This window comes from Podarcis raffonei, chromosome 11, assembly GCF_027172205.1.
Source record: "Podarcis raffonei isolate rPodRaf1 chromosome 11, rPodRaf1.pri, whole genome shotgun sequence".
NCBI lineage: Eukaryota > Metazoa > Chordata > Lepidosauria > Squamata > Lacertidae > Podarcis > Podarcis raffonei.
The window spans coordinates 8742862-8761889 of NC_070612.1; the positions used below are offsets into that span (position 1 = coordinate 8742862).

The following is a 19028-nucleotide window of genomic DNA, read 5'->3' on the forward strand; positions in this document are numbered from 1 at the left end:
GCATTATCACCCAAAAACATAGTCGCAGTTGAAGCACACAGTCCACTCAGGCAAAAACACTTGAGGAGGATGCAGAACGGGGAGGTCAGGAGTGTGTGGCCTGAGAGATTCCTGGAGTACCTCATTTGAACCCTGGGCCTGAGGTTCTCCAACCAGTACAGACAATACTGACCTAGTTAAATCAGTGGTCTGACTTTATATAAGGCACATTCCAGGGTTCCTAAATAAGCTGGAAACAGCTAGAGGTCAGAATGTTGCATTGAAGAGAAAAAATGCTTAGATAAGCATTTATTTATTTTATAAAATATATTTATTTCATCAAGTCTGTTTTAGATAAACATGAAGCATAAGATTCCTTTTCATAAAGGGTGTGGATGCTGGGCTAATGAATTCCTAATTATACTACTCTCTATTAACCGGAGCTTGAATTAAAAAGATAACATTATGGCTGAATTTTTTCAGGGATAGAAATAAATGTTTTCTCATATTCAGTTGCCTCTTCTTATACTGTTTCCTCTGCCAGATCTCGCAAGTTTATCTGGGTCAGTCTAGGCCAGTACTTGTAAATGAGACCTTAAAGAAGAACCTGAATGTTGCATGAAGTAATGATATCAGTGCACCGCGAGAGGCACGTTTACTTCTAAGCAAGTACTTAGCTTGTCTTCTTGCATAGTAAGCCAGCAGCATACTTCTGTTTATAAATGAGAAATCTGAAGAACATGCCCCTTAATACTTTATATAGTTAATGGCTAAGTAAATACTCTTTGCAGGGATTTGTATTGCAGACAACAACTCCTGTCATAGATATTCACTGAAAGTTATTATTGTTTCATATTCTTTCTATATTTCTCTTTCACTCTGTGATGAAGTGATCCTTTCCATGTAGCTAGTTTTAGGAATACAGTAATAATTGTAAAATAATTTACAATTGGCATCCTCAGTGAAGTAAATTTGTAGCTTTCCTGTGTGTATTTTTCTTATACTGTTGCTAAGTGTAAAACAGCTGATTTTCATGCCGAAGGCCCCCTTTCAATCCCCGCTGTCTTCAGGTATGGCTGGGTGAGGCTTCTGTCTGAAACATTGCAGAGTTGCTGCCAGTTATTGTGGACAATACTGAGGTAGATGAACTGTTGGCCTGATTTGGTATAAAGCCTTTTCCTAGGTTGGTTCAGACTTGTGTAAGAGGTAGGCAGCCTTGGCCCTCTTTCCAGCTCAACCTTTAAACTTGTTTATGTCCCACTAAAACCAGAGGGGCTTCTGTGTAATGTTTAAGCATCTCTAGATAGTGACATTTGCCATTTTCCACCTATGAATTACCTCTAGTCTGGTTTAAATAGCTATCCCTAGTAAGCACATATAGTATAAATATAACTGAAGCACTTTCATTCAGCATAGCTGTGCTTGAGTACATCTGGAGAGTCATATATATACACATGACATGCAGAATCCTAAGAATCGCTTCACATTTTTTCACATGTTTTTAAAGTAGGCTGCTGTCTACTTTAAAACACCTTTCCTGTGGAATTTCCCTGTATCTTAAGGTGATCGTTTCTATAACACTTCTCATTGTTCAAAGTGATTCATTTCCTCTATGTTTATCATCTGAGAACTTTAAACTCCCAGCCAGCCAGGGAAGGTGATCACAACTTTAGTGTCCCACAACCAGGACTTTGTCCACTAAGCCACTAATGTTGGGAGAGCAATGCATTTGTTTGAGACTGGGGGACAGGACAGGGGACATGTGGACAGAATTATTTAGCATCGTGCCACTTCTCTCTGAAAAAAAGTACCTGTATTGCTTTGTAAGCATTACATTTTTCTGTACCTGATTTTAAACTGTAAGAAGCACACTTGACCACTTTAAAGAGCACCGTCATTGTGGAGAAACATTTTATCAAGTGGGCAGTACTGGCATAGAAGGCTCAAAATCCAGAAGGTGGTCCCAAACCAGTGGACATTTCTTTGGACAGAAATGATACTAATAGTAAAACTGTACGGTATTAAAACCTATGAAATCTGACCATGGAAACCAAATATCTAAAAGGTTAGCTAAAGAAATAGATAAATAGATAAAGAAAAATATTAATGTAGCCACAGAAAGACTATTTGATAGAATATGAAGATTAAGTCCTGATATGGTCTAAATAGGATATAGTCTAAATTTGTCTGGCGTATACACATTTTGAAGTCCTACCTGACTTCCCACCGTCATTATTATTGTGAATGTGAGCAACTGGCATCAACCCTTGAACCAGAGTAATAATAATTTAGGCTGAGATAACATTCCATATACTGAGTTATATGTTTGAGCAATTGGGTACAGTTCTGAGTCATTCTGCTTCTGGTCTTCTGTCAGGCTCCAGTTCTTTTTCCTAGTACTGCTATTGTCCATAGTTGGCTTGATAGTGATGGAATGAGGGACATTAACCTTCATGGCACCTGGAAGCTTGTGGTCTCACTTTAATGAGGAAAGGGGAACTGATCTATTTGCTTACTATTGTGTGCTGATCTGAAAGCCTTGCAAGAAGGAGGCCTTTTCTTCTTACTTCTGTTGCTGGAGAGGAATTTGGATCAGCTCCCAGACTTCAATATCAGTTGGAGGTGTGTCCAAACTACTTGAGTGAATGGTCATTGCTGCCACTGTTCTGATTCCTGATAATTGGGAGGAATTTCCCCTCCTGGGCCCAGTGCTGTTTCACACCACTGGTACATCACTAAATTGCTGGCAAAAAAACTTGGGCTGGAACTCCGTAGTGTACCCAAATGTGCTCTTTAGTTGGACCTTATGTTTGAAGCAAAGCATGTTTTAACAGAAGTCCTCAAGAGGCTAATTTCTTGACTCTTCAGCACAGCTTGGCCCTCTCTGGGAAATATTGGGGGGGGGGAGCCTGAAATTTGTTGGGAAAGTGTTAAGCCCCAACTGAGTTGCCAGTTTAAAATAAAGGGCTTCAGTAAACTTATTGATTTCTCCTATATAACCAGCAAGATCCTTTGCACTCTCCCATGGTTGTTACAAATTCTCCTTAAAGTACCGTAATTTTGCTACTGTGTCACTGCCAAACCTGTTCATTTGTTCTGTGTGTTCTCCTGCAGGTTGCTTTCCTCCTGAAGCCCTTGGCTAATTTGTGCTGTCCGCTAGACTCTGTGATCCATGCTTTGAAACCAGGAGAGACTTAAAATTTTGAAATGAAGATGGAGGCAGCAGACAAAGTAGAAGAACTCATTGACCCAGAGGTTCCATCAAAACTCCCAGAAAAACAAGAAGCAGCTCTGTGTGAAGAGGGACCTGTAGAACTAGAAATGCATGCCCAGAAAGAGAGTGGAGCTGCTGTGGAGGATTCGACAGTGCTTGCCTCGATGCCATGCTTGCTGATGGAACTGAGACGAGACTCGTCAGAATCTCAGCTAGCATCAACAGGGAGTGACAAACCAACAGCTGGCCGTGTTTATGAGAGTGACTCTTCCAACCATTGCATGCTGTCCCCTTCTTCCAGTGGGCACTTGGCTGATTCAGACACTCTGTCTTCCGCAGAAGAGAACGAGCCCAGCCAAGCTGAAGCAACTATAGAAGGAGATGCTTCTGCGGTATCAGGGTCTACTGTTGGGAGGAAATCCAGGCGGTCAAGGTCGGAGAGTGAAACCTCAACAATGGCTGCAAAGAAAAACCGGCAGTCTAGTGATAAGCAGAATGGTCGTGTCGCCAAGGTCAAAGGTCATCGGAGCCAAAAGCACAAAGAGAGAATTCGGTTATTGAGGCAGAAACGGGAGGCAGCTGCCCGCAAGAAATACAACCTGCTGCAGGACAGCAGTACCAGTGATAGTGACCTGACCTGTGACTCAAGCACGAGTTCATCAGATGATGATGAAGAAGTTTCAGGGAGCAGCAAGACAATCACTGCAGAGATACCAGGTAGAGGATGTTTTTTAAACTGAACTGGTAAAGCTCCTACCATCATTTCTCAGCTGTCCTGCTAAATTTAGAGGAGCGACACTTGAGAAAATAGAAATAATAAACTAGGAGAACTGCAACTCTATGTAAATTGGAGGGCTGCAGTATGTGAAATGTTTTAAAGGTGGGTCCTGGGGTTTTTGAATGTTCTTATTTGCAGAATTGAAAATTTAAAAAACTGGTAATGGTGAGTTGAGTTCCAGACCCTGCTTTCTGCCCCCACTAGTTAACATCAGTGTGGCTTAGACAGACGTATTTAAAACAGCCTAGTTTGAAGCTATTTTATTACAAATGGATTATTCTTTTAAAATACTGCAACTGTATCTGCATCTGAAACACCATGGGGCATAGTTTTGCTGTTGGAGAAGGCCATGCTCTCTCCAATACTTAATTTAATGGTGCACTTTCCAACTTCATTTTAGTGCATGATAAACTGGTTCAGCTTCGTTGTGTGTTACAATTAGGTGAGCTGGTTACTTCAGAACCTATATGAGGAATATTTTGCACTTAGATTGCAAATTAACAGGCTCCACACTACCCCTCAGTTTCAGAAGCCAGAGGGTTTCAATGTCCTCTGTTGCATGGATTGCACAATTACTAATATCATTTTTCCTGCTGCATCCATATTGTGTGACTGAGAGGTGAAATATCTTGGCCATTCTTACAATCAAATATTGGGGCCATTCTTATGATCAAATACTGGAAGGTGCATTTTGGACAGCTTTCCATTTGTTAAGGCCTGCATTATTCCTTTATCCCAAATAGCATGAGGAGGAATATGTATCTTCTACTTGGCATATGGTACTCAAAATAACTGCATTTTATAGCAACCTTAAAATAAAATACTATTTAAAAAGCTTTTGGTTTGCCGATCTTTTATGGGTGAACATAACATTTGTTTCTTTGCATGAGAGAGATAAGTTTTGTAATTAAAACCTGTGTCCTCAGTAAAGCTATTTCTATATGATGTGGGAAGACTTAAAAGGAAAACTATAATGCTGTTTTTGCAGCTTGACCCTTCAAGTATTCTTTCTGCCAGTGGTAACCTTTTAAAGTTTGATGGATTCTGCCTTTGCACAGCACTTTGGGTTTTACAGTTGCTTATGGGTGTAGTCTGCCAGGGCTTTTAGTTGCCCAGCCTCCATGTCACTTTGGATATCATGAGCTTTCTGCCCAAACCTGTTAAAATAAATGGAAGTTGCACTGCAACAGTGCCTAGTGAGATGCCATATCAGTGAACAGACTAAGGCTTTGCTCTGGACATAGCGTTTTTTAAAAAAAAGATTGTGTACAATCTTAGGTGAAAGGGACTAACCCCAAGCAGACTGGCTCTGTTGCTGGACTGTACCATTTCATACCATGGACATGGCATAGTTTTCCACATAAAATGCTGGCTACATATAAAAAACTGGCATACTGGGAAGAAGGGCCATAGCTCATGGGTAGAAGATCTGTTTTGCATGCAGAAGGTCCCAGATTCAATCTTTGCCAGGGAATGCCTTGCTGTCTAATCCTAGAGAGCCATTACCAGTATGTATTGACAGTACTGAGCTTAGATTGGCCAGTTTTCTGACTCAGGGTACATAGGAAGCTGCCTTATACTAAATATCTAGGCCGGCCCTTTTTCATATCACACTAGTTTTGAACAGGGAATCTTTTATTACACCCACAACAGGTTTTTGGTGGGTCTTTGCTAGTCTGGTGTAGTGCTAGCAGAATCTGACTGCCCGGCCGGCTATCTTATTCCATTGATTTGATGCCCGTGTGCAATTCTGTGCAGGTGTAAAGTACTGGCAGACATTGTAGACACAATGGAGAGAGAGGTGTAGCCTGGGCTTCCTATCAAGTAAGGGGATCTCTAGTACAGTCTCTTCTGTAAGGCAGAATCTCTGCTGTCTAAACCTTCTCCGATGGGACACCGAACAATGGCAGGGGCCATCTTGTTCAAATGTTTGTATATAGACAAGCCCTTAAGTCAGCTTCTCTCTGCTGAAGGATATGGAAGAGTAGCAAGCTTTACATCATCACAGCCTCCACACAATATGCCCTCCATTAACAATGCTTCTCTCTGGCATGTTTCACTGTGGATATATTGGTTGTTTGGTGCATAGTATGAAGCAAAGCAATTAAGTCTTTAAAAGTGTGGATCACTCCTCCCTCGGTGCCTTTGCCTTGCTTGTTATAGAAATATAAAACCTATATAATTGTGGTTCTTTTGAAAGTGTCATTGTCAGTTTAAGTAGGGGCAGGATTTTGTTTCTGTTGCATTTCTGTTTTAGGGGAAAAAATAAGTCAAGGATTGAAAGCTGGAATTCCAGGTGAGTGCTCATGAGCACACACATAGTTTCAGGAACTTGCAATACATCTTAGCCCTCTTTTTTTAGGCTAGGTGAGAGTTTCTCAATTTTAAAGGAAGGCAAGAAACACCAAAATGGGAAATTGGAAGAGCTAAGTGAAAAGTACATAAGCTGTACCTGCTTGTTTACATTTTAGTTTTGCTAGTAAACAGGAGAGTAAATAATGTATCATAACCCTAAAGTAACCTGTTTTTGGAGAAATTAGTGCAAAAAACACGCATGTGGGGTTGTGGAGGCCAAGTATTTGCCTTCTTTAAGTTACGTGCATATGGATTTCTTTTTATCCCTTAAAAATGTTGAGGCAACCTTTGTAAAGATAAGACCTAGCCACCATTAAAATATCTATATCAGTGTCAGTTTGCATAAGCATTAAGTTGTTTGTATTGAGTAGTTTTCCATCTCTTAATAAAATCTAGGTTTGGGGACCTGCAGAGGGTAGATCTGATTGGGGCCTGCTACAGTGAAGTTTTGAGTAAAATTATATTTTAAATTTGAGAAAGCTATTTTATCCAGAGCTGCAAAAATGAACTCACTGACAGTGTCATTTGGAAATTGAATGGGAGTGACAATTGCCTAAAAACCATAACCATGCACAAAGGTTTCTGCCTGCCCCTCTATAGCTACCATACCATATGTCCTTCTTGTAAGTTGGAAATGAAAATCTTTCTTTAATCTACCATTGCTGCAAGCTGTTTTGAAAGTTCACCCTCAGCCGTGTTAGTAGGGTTCAACTACCTCTTGTCCTTTTTGCCAGTGGTAAGCAGGACAAACCCAAGGTGTAGTTCCAGTGCTGGTGCTACAGAGGGGGAGGGAAGAACCCTGCCCCACCCAGCTGAAAACATGGATAAAAGCCTACAGTTTGCAATTAGTTGTATTTGTAATGGGTACACGTCTAGAGCCAAAGCTCTGGCTGTGGAATTGTAATCTTGTAAATCATGGCATATTAGTGCAGTTCTTCTGTGTTCCGAACAGAAGGAAACACCCCTTTGCCCCTCTTGTCATCCTGGAAGAGAGGAGGATAGAAGATAGCCCAGAATTTCCTTCTGGTAGACATTGCCCTGGAGAAGAAATCTGAATTTCCCTTCAAAAGCAGCTGCTGTTATTATAGAATGCTAGGTTTATGAGAAGAGCTCAAAAGGCAGACCTTTCCATATCTAGTTGTCTCTGATCTTTTTAGTCATTGAAGGACTTCACTGTAAGTGAAGATATATTGCTTCTAACAACTCAAGAAGAATGCATCCCATAATAAAAGTCCAGATATTTCATTCCTATAAGGATAGTAGGCATAGTTCTACTCATACTCAGGTTTTGAGAATTTTAACCTCTGCCTCCTGAGAAAGCAATCTATCAGACTAATGTCATACTCTTAATTGTTTGCCATTGAAAAAGAATGCAAAAACTAACCTAAACACTATAATTTATGAGTAGTAGTCCCCTCATGGTATTCTTGTGGTAGGTTCCCGTAGCATCAGCTATGTGTGACTCTCCTCCCCATATTGTAGCACACTGAGCTAGAGACTTAAGAATCAAGTGAGATGCCCCAGTATTTTTCACTGTCAGTATTTCAAAACAGGTGCCCAGTTAAATTCCTAAACTACTTCCCTCTAAAATAAATTCTGGACATCACAGTTGCAGAGAATAAGATGGAAGCGTGTAGGCAAGTCCCAAACCAGTAGTGTGTTGCTGGTCACTTGCTAATCACTACTAGAAATTACCTGTAGATTTTCCTTCCGTTATCCATGCTTCACTTGTGCCTCATGTTTCATCTCTCAGGCCCACATCCACCTTCCATGATCTGTGTCAACTCATTCTTTGCAGAAAAATCTGAGATTTGTGAAGACCTACGTGCTACCGTTAGAATACAGAATGAAAATTATGTTTCTGCAAACTTAGATGAGCTGCTCAGAGTTCAAAATTAGGGTTTTCTTTGTGCATGTTTGGGATCCTCTCCTTGAGTTGTGGTTCTGACTATCTGCAAGAGCAACTTTTCCCTCTGGGAATGTTTTCACCCACAAGGTCCACATACAGGTCTTCGTGCTTTGGGATTTTCTCCTTAAAGCAGAGTAAACAAAGACTGTGGGTTGGATTCAGACATCTCCCTCTGAATGGAAAGTCTCTTTCCATTCACAGATAAGGTTCTGATCCATCAGGAGCTCCCACACACTTAATCCTGCAAATGGGATACAAGGAGGCATTTTTCACCAGTGCTTCCCCTCTTCTGCAGCCCCTCCCCCCCATATGACCCCATACACAATTTTGGAGGATACCTTTGGAGGATACCTCAACCCTCCCAAGCTGCTTTGTGGGGACATAGAGAGCTGTCGGCAAAAGGGAGGAATTGCTGAAAAGCCACTTCTACGCATGGGAACCTAGAGTTCTGCTGCAGGCAGGTCTGGATCCAGCCCTGTGCTTTTCTTTGGCGTAATCTGCTCTGTGTTTCCCCTTCTGCGCTCAGTAGTTGAATATAAGATTATTTAAATATAAATCAAATCCATAAAATCAAATCCAGAAGCTAGTAACCTTGAGAGAGAAACAGAACCTTCACCCCCAGAGGCAGTAGATATATCTGATGACTAGATAACGTGGAGAAACAACCACGAATAGCCACCACCATCGTACCTTGCTTGTGAGGTCAGATATTGGAAATGGAATGCTGGACTAGACAGACTATGCTCTAATCTCGCACGGCAACTCTTGTATTCTTACGTTTTACTTAGATGGAGTGTGCATAAAATTAGAGTGTTGGTTGTATTCTCATAAAACAAGATTTTGATTCTTACAAAGTTATGCTGCTTTGGCTTTTGTTCAGCGAGGAAGACACCAAACTTAGAAATAGGGTTGATTTCACCTTCTGAAAAAATGTTTTGAAAGCCAAAAGATTTAAATAATTATGTTGGGGTGGTGGCTTATGAACTTTTAACTGGGCAGGTATCTCAGTGCTTCTCAGAGATTCTATCTACCTGACCAGTTAGAGCAAGTATGTAGCTTGTTCGTGCTCGCATGCCTTAATGTATGGATGTGATTACCTTTTCCTTAATGATGTCTTATGCAATGGCCTCAATGTCTTTAAAGCTGGCTTCAGTCGTGCTGGGGGATCTGGAGGAGCGACCAGGGAAATTCCAGGATTGCTTGACAGGGGCACCGTATGGGATAGGAACTGCATAGGCAGTGTCCTGGAAGAGGCCATGAACTGCTTTGCCGAGATGCAGAGGCAGACAGAGGAGAAGTTTCGCATGTGGATAGAAAAGCTAACCCGCCTTGACACAGATGAAGAAAGCAAGCAGCAGCTGGAGCCCAGGGAACCTAAAGTACCATTAGCTGGCCAAAGAATCTCCCCAGCTACTCAGGCAGGGGTATTTGTGCAGGTGCCTGATAGCCAAGTGCTTCCACAGCCGCCCTTTAATTCTTATGTGAGCTGTCAAAATGCCGACACTGCAACTTTAAATAACAATTTCCCAGCTATCTTTCCTGAAAATGGGAATATCACAGAACCCAACTTGAATCAATCACAAACTTAACATGGTTCCCAAACCTTTCCTGTTGACCTTTATTGAACTGCAAAAGCTGTATTCTGTATGTTTTTTTGGTTCCTTCTTTAGGCTTTTTAACTGCCAGTGTTGGATTTTTTTGAAGACAACAGATTTGTACTTAAGGTTACCATTAAAATGCTTCTCCTCTCCAGCTTATCATCACCAAAGCTTGGCAAGATACAATTTAGTGATCTTTTTGTGTGTGTCTTACTGTAGGAACAATCAATGTATTCACTTGTATGCTCCTTTTGCATGCCAAAAGTGTTTATATGTGGAAATACAAATTTGGAATTGAAAGCAGCCTTATATACCCAGACAGTATACCCTGTGAATATTTTCTTAAACAAATGCTAGTATCTAGATTGTGCATCATAAACAGGATTATATATTGCTTGCCATATTTTTTGGGTTTCTCCTTTGATCCTGTTGGATTGAAGTTGGCCAGTCTATGGACGAGATGATTTGATAGCCCCTCTTTAGCCTTTATTTTTCTCACAAGTGTTTGTGACATTTAGGAAGCATATGTTTTGGTAAAAACTCACGTTACCCCAGGACCACAGGAATTTGAGAGATAGTTAGAAGCAATAGGCCTGTCTACCGTGGGTTACACTAACTTCTAGAAAATTTGACGTTTTTAATAAAAGAGGTTGAATAAGTTTTTTATTGTACCAGCATGACTGCTTTAAACACTTAGGCCACCTGTCCACAAACAGAAAAATAGTAATTGGTGTGTGTTAATACATCATCAGATTGCATTTTCATGTTCCATTTAAACTCCAGAAGCCTGTATTGAAGTAAAAAAAAAAAATTGGTCAAGGCTGGTTGTTTTTTAAAAAAATCTGACCTACCATGGAGGAAGAACAAAGTACATTGGCTGCAATCCAGAGAGTCTCTTTAGGCAGCCCATGCAAGGGTTTGTTGTACATGTCAATCAGGGTCTAGTACAGTGGAGGCCGGTCTGTTACAGGAAATGGGGCATTGCTCCACCAGCTTCAAGTCTGACCTTAGCCAATCCCTAACTCCCTGCTTTCTTTATTAAAACCAGTCCCGGGAGTAGCTGTGCCCATCATTTTCCTTCTCCCTGGTCATAGTGTTGCCATTGTATAACTAGCAGAGAGAGGAGGATGGGGACAACACGAATTTGTTTTTTCTGCCTGTCATTGCCTCTGGCTCCACCAACTGATGGTTTCCTTCATGGGCAAGTTGTTGAGCTTTCTCTAGGATATCATTTAAATCAAATCGATTTAAATCACTAGTCGGTAAGACTTGATTTAAATCATTTTTTTACAGAAAGATATTCTTGCTGGTATAATCTTAATATTTACAACCAGACGAAGGTTTCATTTTTGGAATAATAAATTTTCAGGGTGGTTTTTAGAGTTTTATGAAAAACTACTGATTTGGTTATACTAGTAGAAATACATAGACAAATAATTATGACATTGTTGTGAAGTTTAATAAGTTAACTGTTTATATTTGGGCAACTTTTCTGCTGTACTTTATTGGAAGGAGAAACTTAATCATTTCCTTAATAACAATTTAAACAATTTATTTAACTAAAGCAATAACAGTATAGCATATGTATCCATGTTTGTTAACTGATGTGGTTAAACAATTTAAAACAAAAACAAAAAAACCCTTAGACTTAGTTGTAGCGCGCATGAAAACTTCAAACAGATCCTTATTTCCTGATGAATAGCCTTCGGCCTATAATGTAACTTAAATAGAAAACTTATCTTTAGAAAGATTTTTTCTCCAAAAGCATTTCATTTTAAAAATCCGATTTAAATTTAAAAATCTGATTTAAATAAAATAAAAATCAATTTTTTATTATTATTTTAAAATTATTGATTTTTTTTATCCACCCTGGTCTCCTTGCCTTTGGCTCTGCCAGTTCAAATTGATATCAGCCACCACTGGTCTAGTATACCTAAGAGCTAACTTTCTTCCCATTTTATCATCATTACATTTAAGAGATTAGAAACTTTCTGGGCATCCAGTCAGAATTGCAAGGTGCACAGATTGGCATTCTTGGTGGCTGCCAATGGTGTCATTCAGCTTCTAAATTTTCTTCCCCATGTGACTCCACCAAGCTAGTATGTCTTCTGGAAGCAGTGTAAGACATTCTTATTCAAACCAGGTCTTGGGGGCTAGTAACATGGTAGAACTTTCACATTTTACCTGCCCCACACTCCTTGGGTGAAATAGACTACAGCTCCGAAAAGTGTAAATTTAATGGTGTAAGGGATTCACAAGCATGTGGAAAATTTAAGTACGTGGTGCTTATTGTATGACTTTCTGGATTGTGGCCATTGTTTTAACCCATGTTCCAGTTCAAGCATTTTCCAAGCCAGCCTTGAAAGAATAATTGAACTATATCCCTAACACCTCTGGTTGAAAATGCCTAAGCATTATTTCAGTTACTGTAATGTGCAGGTTGGGGGTAAACTCTGCACCTGGGAAGTAGCTTTGTGTAGAGTAATGAACCTTACAAAGTTGCTGGTTAGATAAACTTTGTTCTCATAATGGAAACTGAAAGTTTTCCGTTTTCCTTCTCCAGTTAGGCTTTTAAATGCAAATCAGATGTGTTGCTTGCACAATGTACAGTAGCTCAGCATAACCCCTTCCGTTATAGGCAAACAAAGGTCAAAACAACATTGCATCTATTTCAGGTTTACAGTGTGGGCCTAAACATGCTTACTCAGAAATAAGTCTCATTAAGTTCAATGGAGCTTTCAAGTAATTGTGCTTAGGACTGCTTAGGACCTAAAACTACAGTTTGCAAACATTGGCCGACATCCAGAGAACAGGGTGACTGCTTCTTCATGGCCAAGGACTGTGTTTTTCTAACAGCACCTTCCTGTACCACATGGCAAAGTGCTCGTGGAATTGAGGGGGCTTTTGGAAGCAGGCTGTAATGTGACGTGCTGTTCAGTGACAAGCATTCAAAAATGACAACAGACATTTCCAAGACCTTGGGGCATTCCTAGAATAACTCTTTGGACCCTGCCTTTTTATTGCCGTGTGCCTGCTCACTGGCCTTCCCCCTTTTCTAATGTCATAACTGATTTTATGAAAGTAAAATAACTTGGAAATATGTACCTGCGTTCCCTGCCCTATCTTCTACACAATGTCTTTTAAGAATAAACCTTGCTTTTAAAAAGCTGTATTTTCAGGGTGACAGTTGAAAGGCTATGCAGGATGTAATTTTATGTAAAAGAAAATATGAATGGTTTCTAAAGCAATTTTGGTGTTAAATCTTTCCTTGTATAATTTTGATATGAGTGTTTTGATGTAAATTTGATATCTTCCTAATATGAAACCATGTGTACATTAACTTGATTGATTTCAAACAGTAGAGTAATTTTTTATAATCTTGACAAGACCTTTTCTTTTCCCTCTCTCCTTTTTTGCCCTGAATAAAACGTTATGAATTTGTCCTTACCTACTTTTAAAATTAAGAAATTATTGTGATTATTTTGTTGAAGTTAGTATGTACCCCTTTCTAGTACCGATAGGCATCTAAGCATTTAGAAATATATTCGGAACTGCATGTCAACTTTACAGGTCTTCCCAAGCACTCAGGGGCTGCTTTTTTTGTAGAACATCATTGCCTCAAGCATGTTCTAAAGCATATTTTTAAAATGGATGATACAGGTGTTTTAGAATCTAGATCAGCTGAGTCAGGTTATGCTATAGGCACCTCACAATGTAATAGTTTTGAGATCGAAACTAGTTGTAGCTGGCTATAATCCTGTTAGCATAATTTTATTGTAATTTTGTTCTTAGAAGCCCCTTGCAAAAATTAATAGATGGGAGTTTTACTGAAGACCCTGAAAGGTCTTCTGATGTTTATGAATAATCATGTTTAGCATTCTGTTCACTCTTTACCTGTGCAAAGCATAATCACCTTTGTTTTTGGTAAAAACCTGTGGTTTCTCTACAGTGCTACCATACCTTTGGTGTCAAAGCAGTACTTTTTATTATAACTCTGTACAGAGTTATTCAATAGACAAGTTTGGTTTTAATTTGGTGACCACTGAAAGACAATGGAGATGTAATGCTGTCTCCCTCTTAGCTGTGGTTAAAAGATCAGGAGGCAGCTGTGCAAGAGTTTGTGCCTTCCCTCCTCAGATGTAAATCCCCTTCCCTCCAGACACCTTAAGGCAGGCATCCCCAAACTCGGCCCTCCAGATGTTTTGGGACTACAACTCCCACCATCCCTGACCACTGGTCCTGTTAGCTAGGGATGATGGGAGTTGTAGTCCCAAAACATCTGGAGGGCCGAGTTTGGGGGTGCCTGCCTTAAAGGAAATGTTACTACTAATTACAAGCATGGTTAATTCTAACCACAGTTTGTCAACTTTCAGATCCCAGTACAACAGGAACCCTGGCTTGTGTTAACCACTGGTATGGCTGGTGACGCCTTCCTTGCCCATGATTGAGGCAAGAAGAGGGAATTTGCTTCTCAAGAATGGGGTGGAAGGAAGGTGTACAAACATTCATAGCTGTCTCTAAATCCCTTAAGCATGCATAATAGCTTTATGCACCAACCACCTGCAATCTGACCAGGGGGTATCTTTACCACCAAGTAGAACATGAAGCTGCCATAGGTTTGACAATTTGATTTATTTAACTGTGCATTCATCTTTTTTAATCTGTAAGGTTTGGGGAAAATAAAATAAAAATTATTACTAGTGGCACAATAAATGGAATATGTCCTGGTGGTGTTATTAGAACCAAAGGAGCAACTTGTAAACCTTACCCCAAAATAATTTGTGAGAAGCCTTATTTCTAGATGAACATGTCCTATTGTCAGATCCTGCTACCCCGTTAAAGCTGTTCAGGGTCCAGCAATTATATGGATCGCACCTGCTGATCATGCCCTCAGAGCCCCAGAAAAACACTTCTAATTTTCAACTTGCACAATAATTTTTTGGTTGCATTGTTTCAGGACTATCCTTGCTACAGATTCAAGGGTGAGTGGCCTGTCCCACGTTCTGATTTTGAATACTGACGATGTGGAATAGCTGTACATTGTCTTCATTAAAAAGAAAATAATGGCATTCGTGCCATTGGACTTATCCCTCATCATGGCTCTTGTAGGCATTTCATAACAACTTGAGATTGAAACCAGTTCCTCAGGCTGAATAGATTTGTTCTGAGTGACAAACTAATCTTTGATACGATTTACATTATTTTAATATATGTCTTGTAATTTAAACAGACCAGTTCTCCTCTCCCTCCTTAACTTATGATGTTAGTATTTCTATATTTTTATCTTAGTCTTTTAAGTAAAAGATTCAAATTTAGGACAACAATTTATTTATGGAAACCCTTCACAGTGCAGAAAGAAAAACACATCAAAATCTCCCTCCAGATATTACATTTTGCAGTTTCTTAACCACTGTTAGATATCAGGAGGTTCTTTGGGCACACATGTTCCTGTTTGCCTCCCCCTCCCCCACTTTAATCATGGTTTAGTGCAGATTTAGCTCATGCAGAGCCATGTTATTTGGGTCCAACTCTCATCCACGCTTGGCAGCATGTAATGTGCAGCATGATGGGAGTTGTAGTCCATCAACAGCTGAGAAATACCACTTTTGGCTGCCACTTGCAGAGTGTTTGCTACCTATGCACCAAGATTAATGCTACTTGAAGTCAGGTTTTTACCAATAATTACAAGCTGGGTGTGAAATCGTGTTTAAACCTAGTTGAGCTTTATCTCTGGGAAAAAAAGGGAAAGGAGAAGGAGAAAGAGCTGAGAGAGAAATTTTGAAGAGGTACTCTCATCTCTTTCATTAGGAAAAACATCTGCTTTCAGCCAAATGACCGGTTACATGCAAGTCACACTGTGACTGTTCAGTCCCCACCACTCGCACTCACATGTTGTTGTCACCTTGATGTAATTTTGATTTGAGTAGATCATGAAATACTGTACAGCAGTGATGGCCAAACCTGGCCTTCCAGCTGTTTTGGGACTACAATTCCCATCATCCCTGACCACTGGTTCTGTTAGCTAGGGATGATGGGAGGTGTAGTCCCAAAACAGCTGGAGGGCCGAGTTTGGCCATCACTGCTGTACAGTGTAGCTTCACAGCCTGTGCTCAGAAATCACTTGTTTTGTATGGCAACATGTTTATTGTCTTTCCCTTTGCTATGATAACAAGTGGTTATGTCCATTTTATAGATTAGGGTTCAAGAGGAGGGGAGGTCATAACTTTCTCAAGGTGCCTGCGTCAACTCTAGACATTTCAATTCAATGTGCCAACATAGCTATGCCATGTCGTGCCCCTCATGACTGCTTACAGAAAATTATTTTTCTGTCCACTTTACTGCATGGCATGAAACTATTACTTGGTAAACTTTAATTTTTTTTTGGAGAAAGGAATAATTATCTTGAATTGGTTCTTAATGGATAATACCCAACTGAGTTATATACAGATTAGAAATAAGAGGGCTTACATGATTTATCACTAATATTGGCTATCACCCGTTGCATATACCTTCATGATTTTGTTTGGGTTTTAATATTTAAATCAAGTATAAGCAACTTCTATCAAATGCATAATTCCTCCACCCCACCCCAGTGAAAAGATCATGACGGGGTGGGAGCAGCTTTGTGCAGTGAAGGGTGAAGTAATGTTAATTTCTCTTAAAATTCTTTTCACTTTATGATTTTGGAGAGAATATGGTTATGCTATTCTTTTACTGTATTTATAAATGTGTATTCCTTGCCAAACTGTATAAATTCAGAAATGTAACTACTGTAACCTAGAATTAATATAGCTATTAATAAAATTCTTATTACAATGTAAAAATATAAAGCCAACCCTTTTTTGGGGGGGAGGTTTTGTGAGGTTTATTTTAAAATCTAGCTAAACTGCCTCAGGTGCTGCTTGGGAAACTTTTACATCTCCTTTCAGTTCCATACATCTTTCGCTTTTTACTTCTGTCTGGTTTCTGCAGCCACTTACCTCTGCATCTCCTGCATCGACTCTATAATGCCCCATGTTGTTTTATCTCACCGTTCCCTCCACATCCCTGCTTCTCGAGCAGCGTATTTATCGATTTATTTTTGTAAATTTCACTGGGCATTAGCTCTCTCTAATCTGGAACCCTCCAGACATTGTGGCGCTTCACCCCCATAAACGCTTTCCATCATGGCTGGTCGTTGGTTATGATGAGAGTTAAGAAGAGCTAAGCTGAATCTGGCCAATGGCTCACTACTCCGGTACTCTGTTCCCACAGTGACCAACCAGATCCCTCTGGGAAGCCCACAAGCAGATCCCAAGTGCAAGAGCACTCTCTTGCCCCACCACCGTGGTTTCCAGAAGCTGTCATTCAAAAGCATTACTGCCTTTGACTAGAGGCAGAGCATAGCCATCAGGGCTCGGTAGCCATTGATAGCCTTTTCTTCCATGGATTCGTCCAATCCTTTTAAAAATCATCCAAGTTGGTGGCCGTCGCTACCTCCTGTGGGAGCAAGTTCCATCATTTTAGCTGTGTGAAGAAGTGCCGTATTTTTCGCTCTATAAGACGCACCAGACCACAAGATGCACCTAGTTTTTGGAGGAGGAAAACAAGAAAAAATATATTCTGAATCTCAGAAGCCAGAACAGCAAGAGGGATCGCTGTGCAGTGAAAGCAGCAATCCCTCTTGCTGTTCTGGCTTCTGGGATAGCTGTGCAGCCTGCATTCGCTCCATAAGACGCACACACATTTCCCCTTACTTTTTAGGAGGGAAAAAGTGAGTCTTATAGAGCAAAAAATACGGTACTTTCTTTTATCTCTCCCGAATCTTCCGATCCTCAGCTTCCCTAAGTTTTAGTGCTATGAAAGAGTGAGAAAAACTTCTCTCGCTCCACTTTCCCCATGCCACAAATAGCTTTATAAACTTCTATCATGTCGCCTCTTACTTGCCTCTTCCCTAAACTTAGGTAAAGGTAAAGGGACCCCTGACCATTAGGTCCAGTCGTAACTGACTCTGGGGTTGCGGCGCTCATCTAGCTTTATTGGCTGAGGGAGCCGGCATACAGCTTCTGGGTCATGTGGCCAGCATGACTAAGCCGCTTCTGGCAAACCAGAGCAGCGCACGGAATCGCCGTTTACCTTCCCGCCGGAGCGGTACCTATTGATCTACTTGCACTTTGATGTGCTTTCGAACTGCTAGGTTGGCAGGAGCAGGGATGGAGCAACAGGAGCTCACCCCATTGTGGGGATTCAAAGCGCCGATCTTCTGATCGGCAAGCCCTAGGCTCTGTGGTTTAACCCACAGCGCCACCCACGTCCCTAAACTTAAGTAGTCCCAAATGCTGCTGCCTTTATTCAGAGGCAGGTCGCTCCATCCCCTTGATAATTTTGGTTGCCCTTTTGCCGTCCACCAACAGCTGGAGGGCACCAAGTTGGGGAAGGTGGCTGTAAAGCCTCTGATGTAACCAAACGTTACTGTTGTTTTTTCATTTTCAGTATAGTTTGCCAAAGGAAGTAAGTAGTTTGAGTTGTTTGTTGACAAAGCAATTGAGGAAGCAAATGCAGAGAAGGCATAGATCTAGGGAGGCAGAGGCTTCTTCTTAAAACCAGCATGTTTGTGCACCAAGGTTTCTAATGGTAAAGAAACAGACCTGCCAGTGCTGGGGTCTTCCACTAGTAGTAACAATAATTGCAGCTCCCTATGTGCTGCTTGGCTCTACTTGTTTTACTCCCGATTGGAGAGTTTGTTTGTTTTTTAAAGAAATCACTTTGTCATCTTTTGCCACTGTTGTAAGGCTGGATTTGGTGATGACAAGTGGTACCTGAAGCAAAATTTTGCAGCATGCGTTCACCTGATAGATGTGCTCCTGTTTCAGGGTTGCAATCACAATACCGTGGTACCTTGGTTCTCAATCCATCCCGGAAGTCCGTTCCAAAACCAAGGCGCGCATTCCTATAGAGAGGAATGCAAAATGGATTAATCCGTTCCAGACTTTTAAAAGCAACCTCTAAAACAGCAGTTTAACATGAATTTTACTATCTAACAAGACCATTGATCCATAAAATGAAAGCAATAAACAATGTTCTGCAGTCACACAATCAATCAGTAGCTGAACTGGGTTCCACACAATCACAAAAACAAAGCAAAAAGACCCACAAAAACAAAACCGCAAAATCAATAGCGAAAACAGACAGACCTCAGCGTAACACTCAAATCGG

General features: G+C 40.6%; 1 protein-coding gene across 9 annotated transcripts in view; it reads left to right on the plus strand.

Annotated features, from left to right (window-relative positions):
• The window catches only part of ARK2N (arkadia (RNF111) N-terminal like PKA signaling regulator 2N), a 55933-nt gene that overhangs the window by 18428 nt on the left and 18477 nt on the right, over positions 1-19028 (plus strand). For 7 of the 9 annotated variants that reach the window (XM_053407587.1, XM_053407594.1, XM_053407592.1 and 4 more), the window contains one exon: positions 3094-3910. In XM_053407587.1, coding sequence (XP_053263562.1) covers positions 3187-3910 — 724 coding nt within the window. In that variant the 5' untranslated portion in view covers positions 3094-3186. Of the gene's footprint in view, positions 1-523; positions 673-3093; positions 3911-9378; positions 10284-19028 lie in introns of those variants that run through there. The other 2 variants (XM_053407596.1, XM_053407591.1) reach the window with 2 other exon arrangements.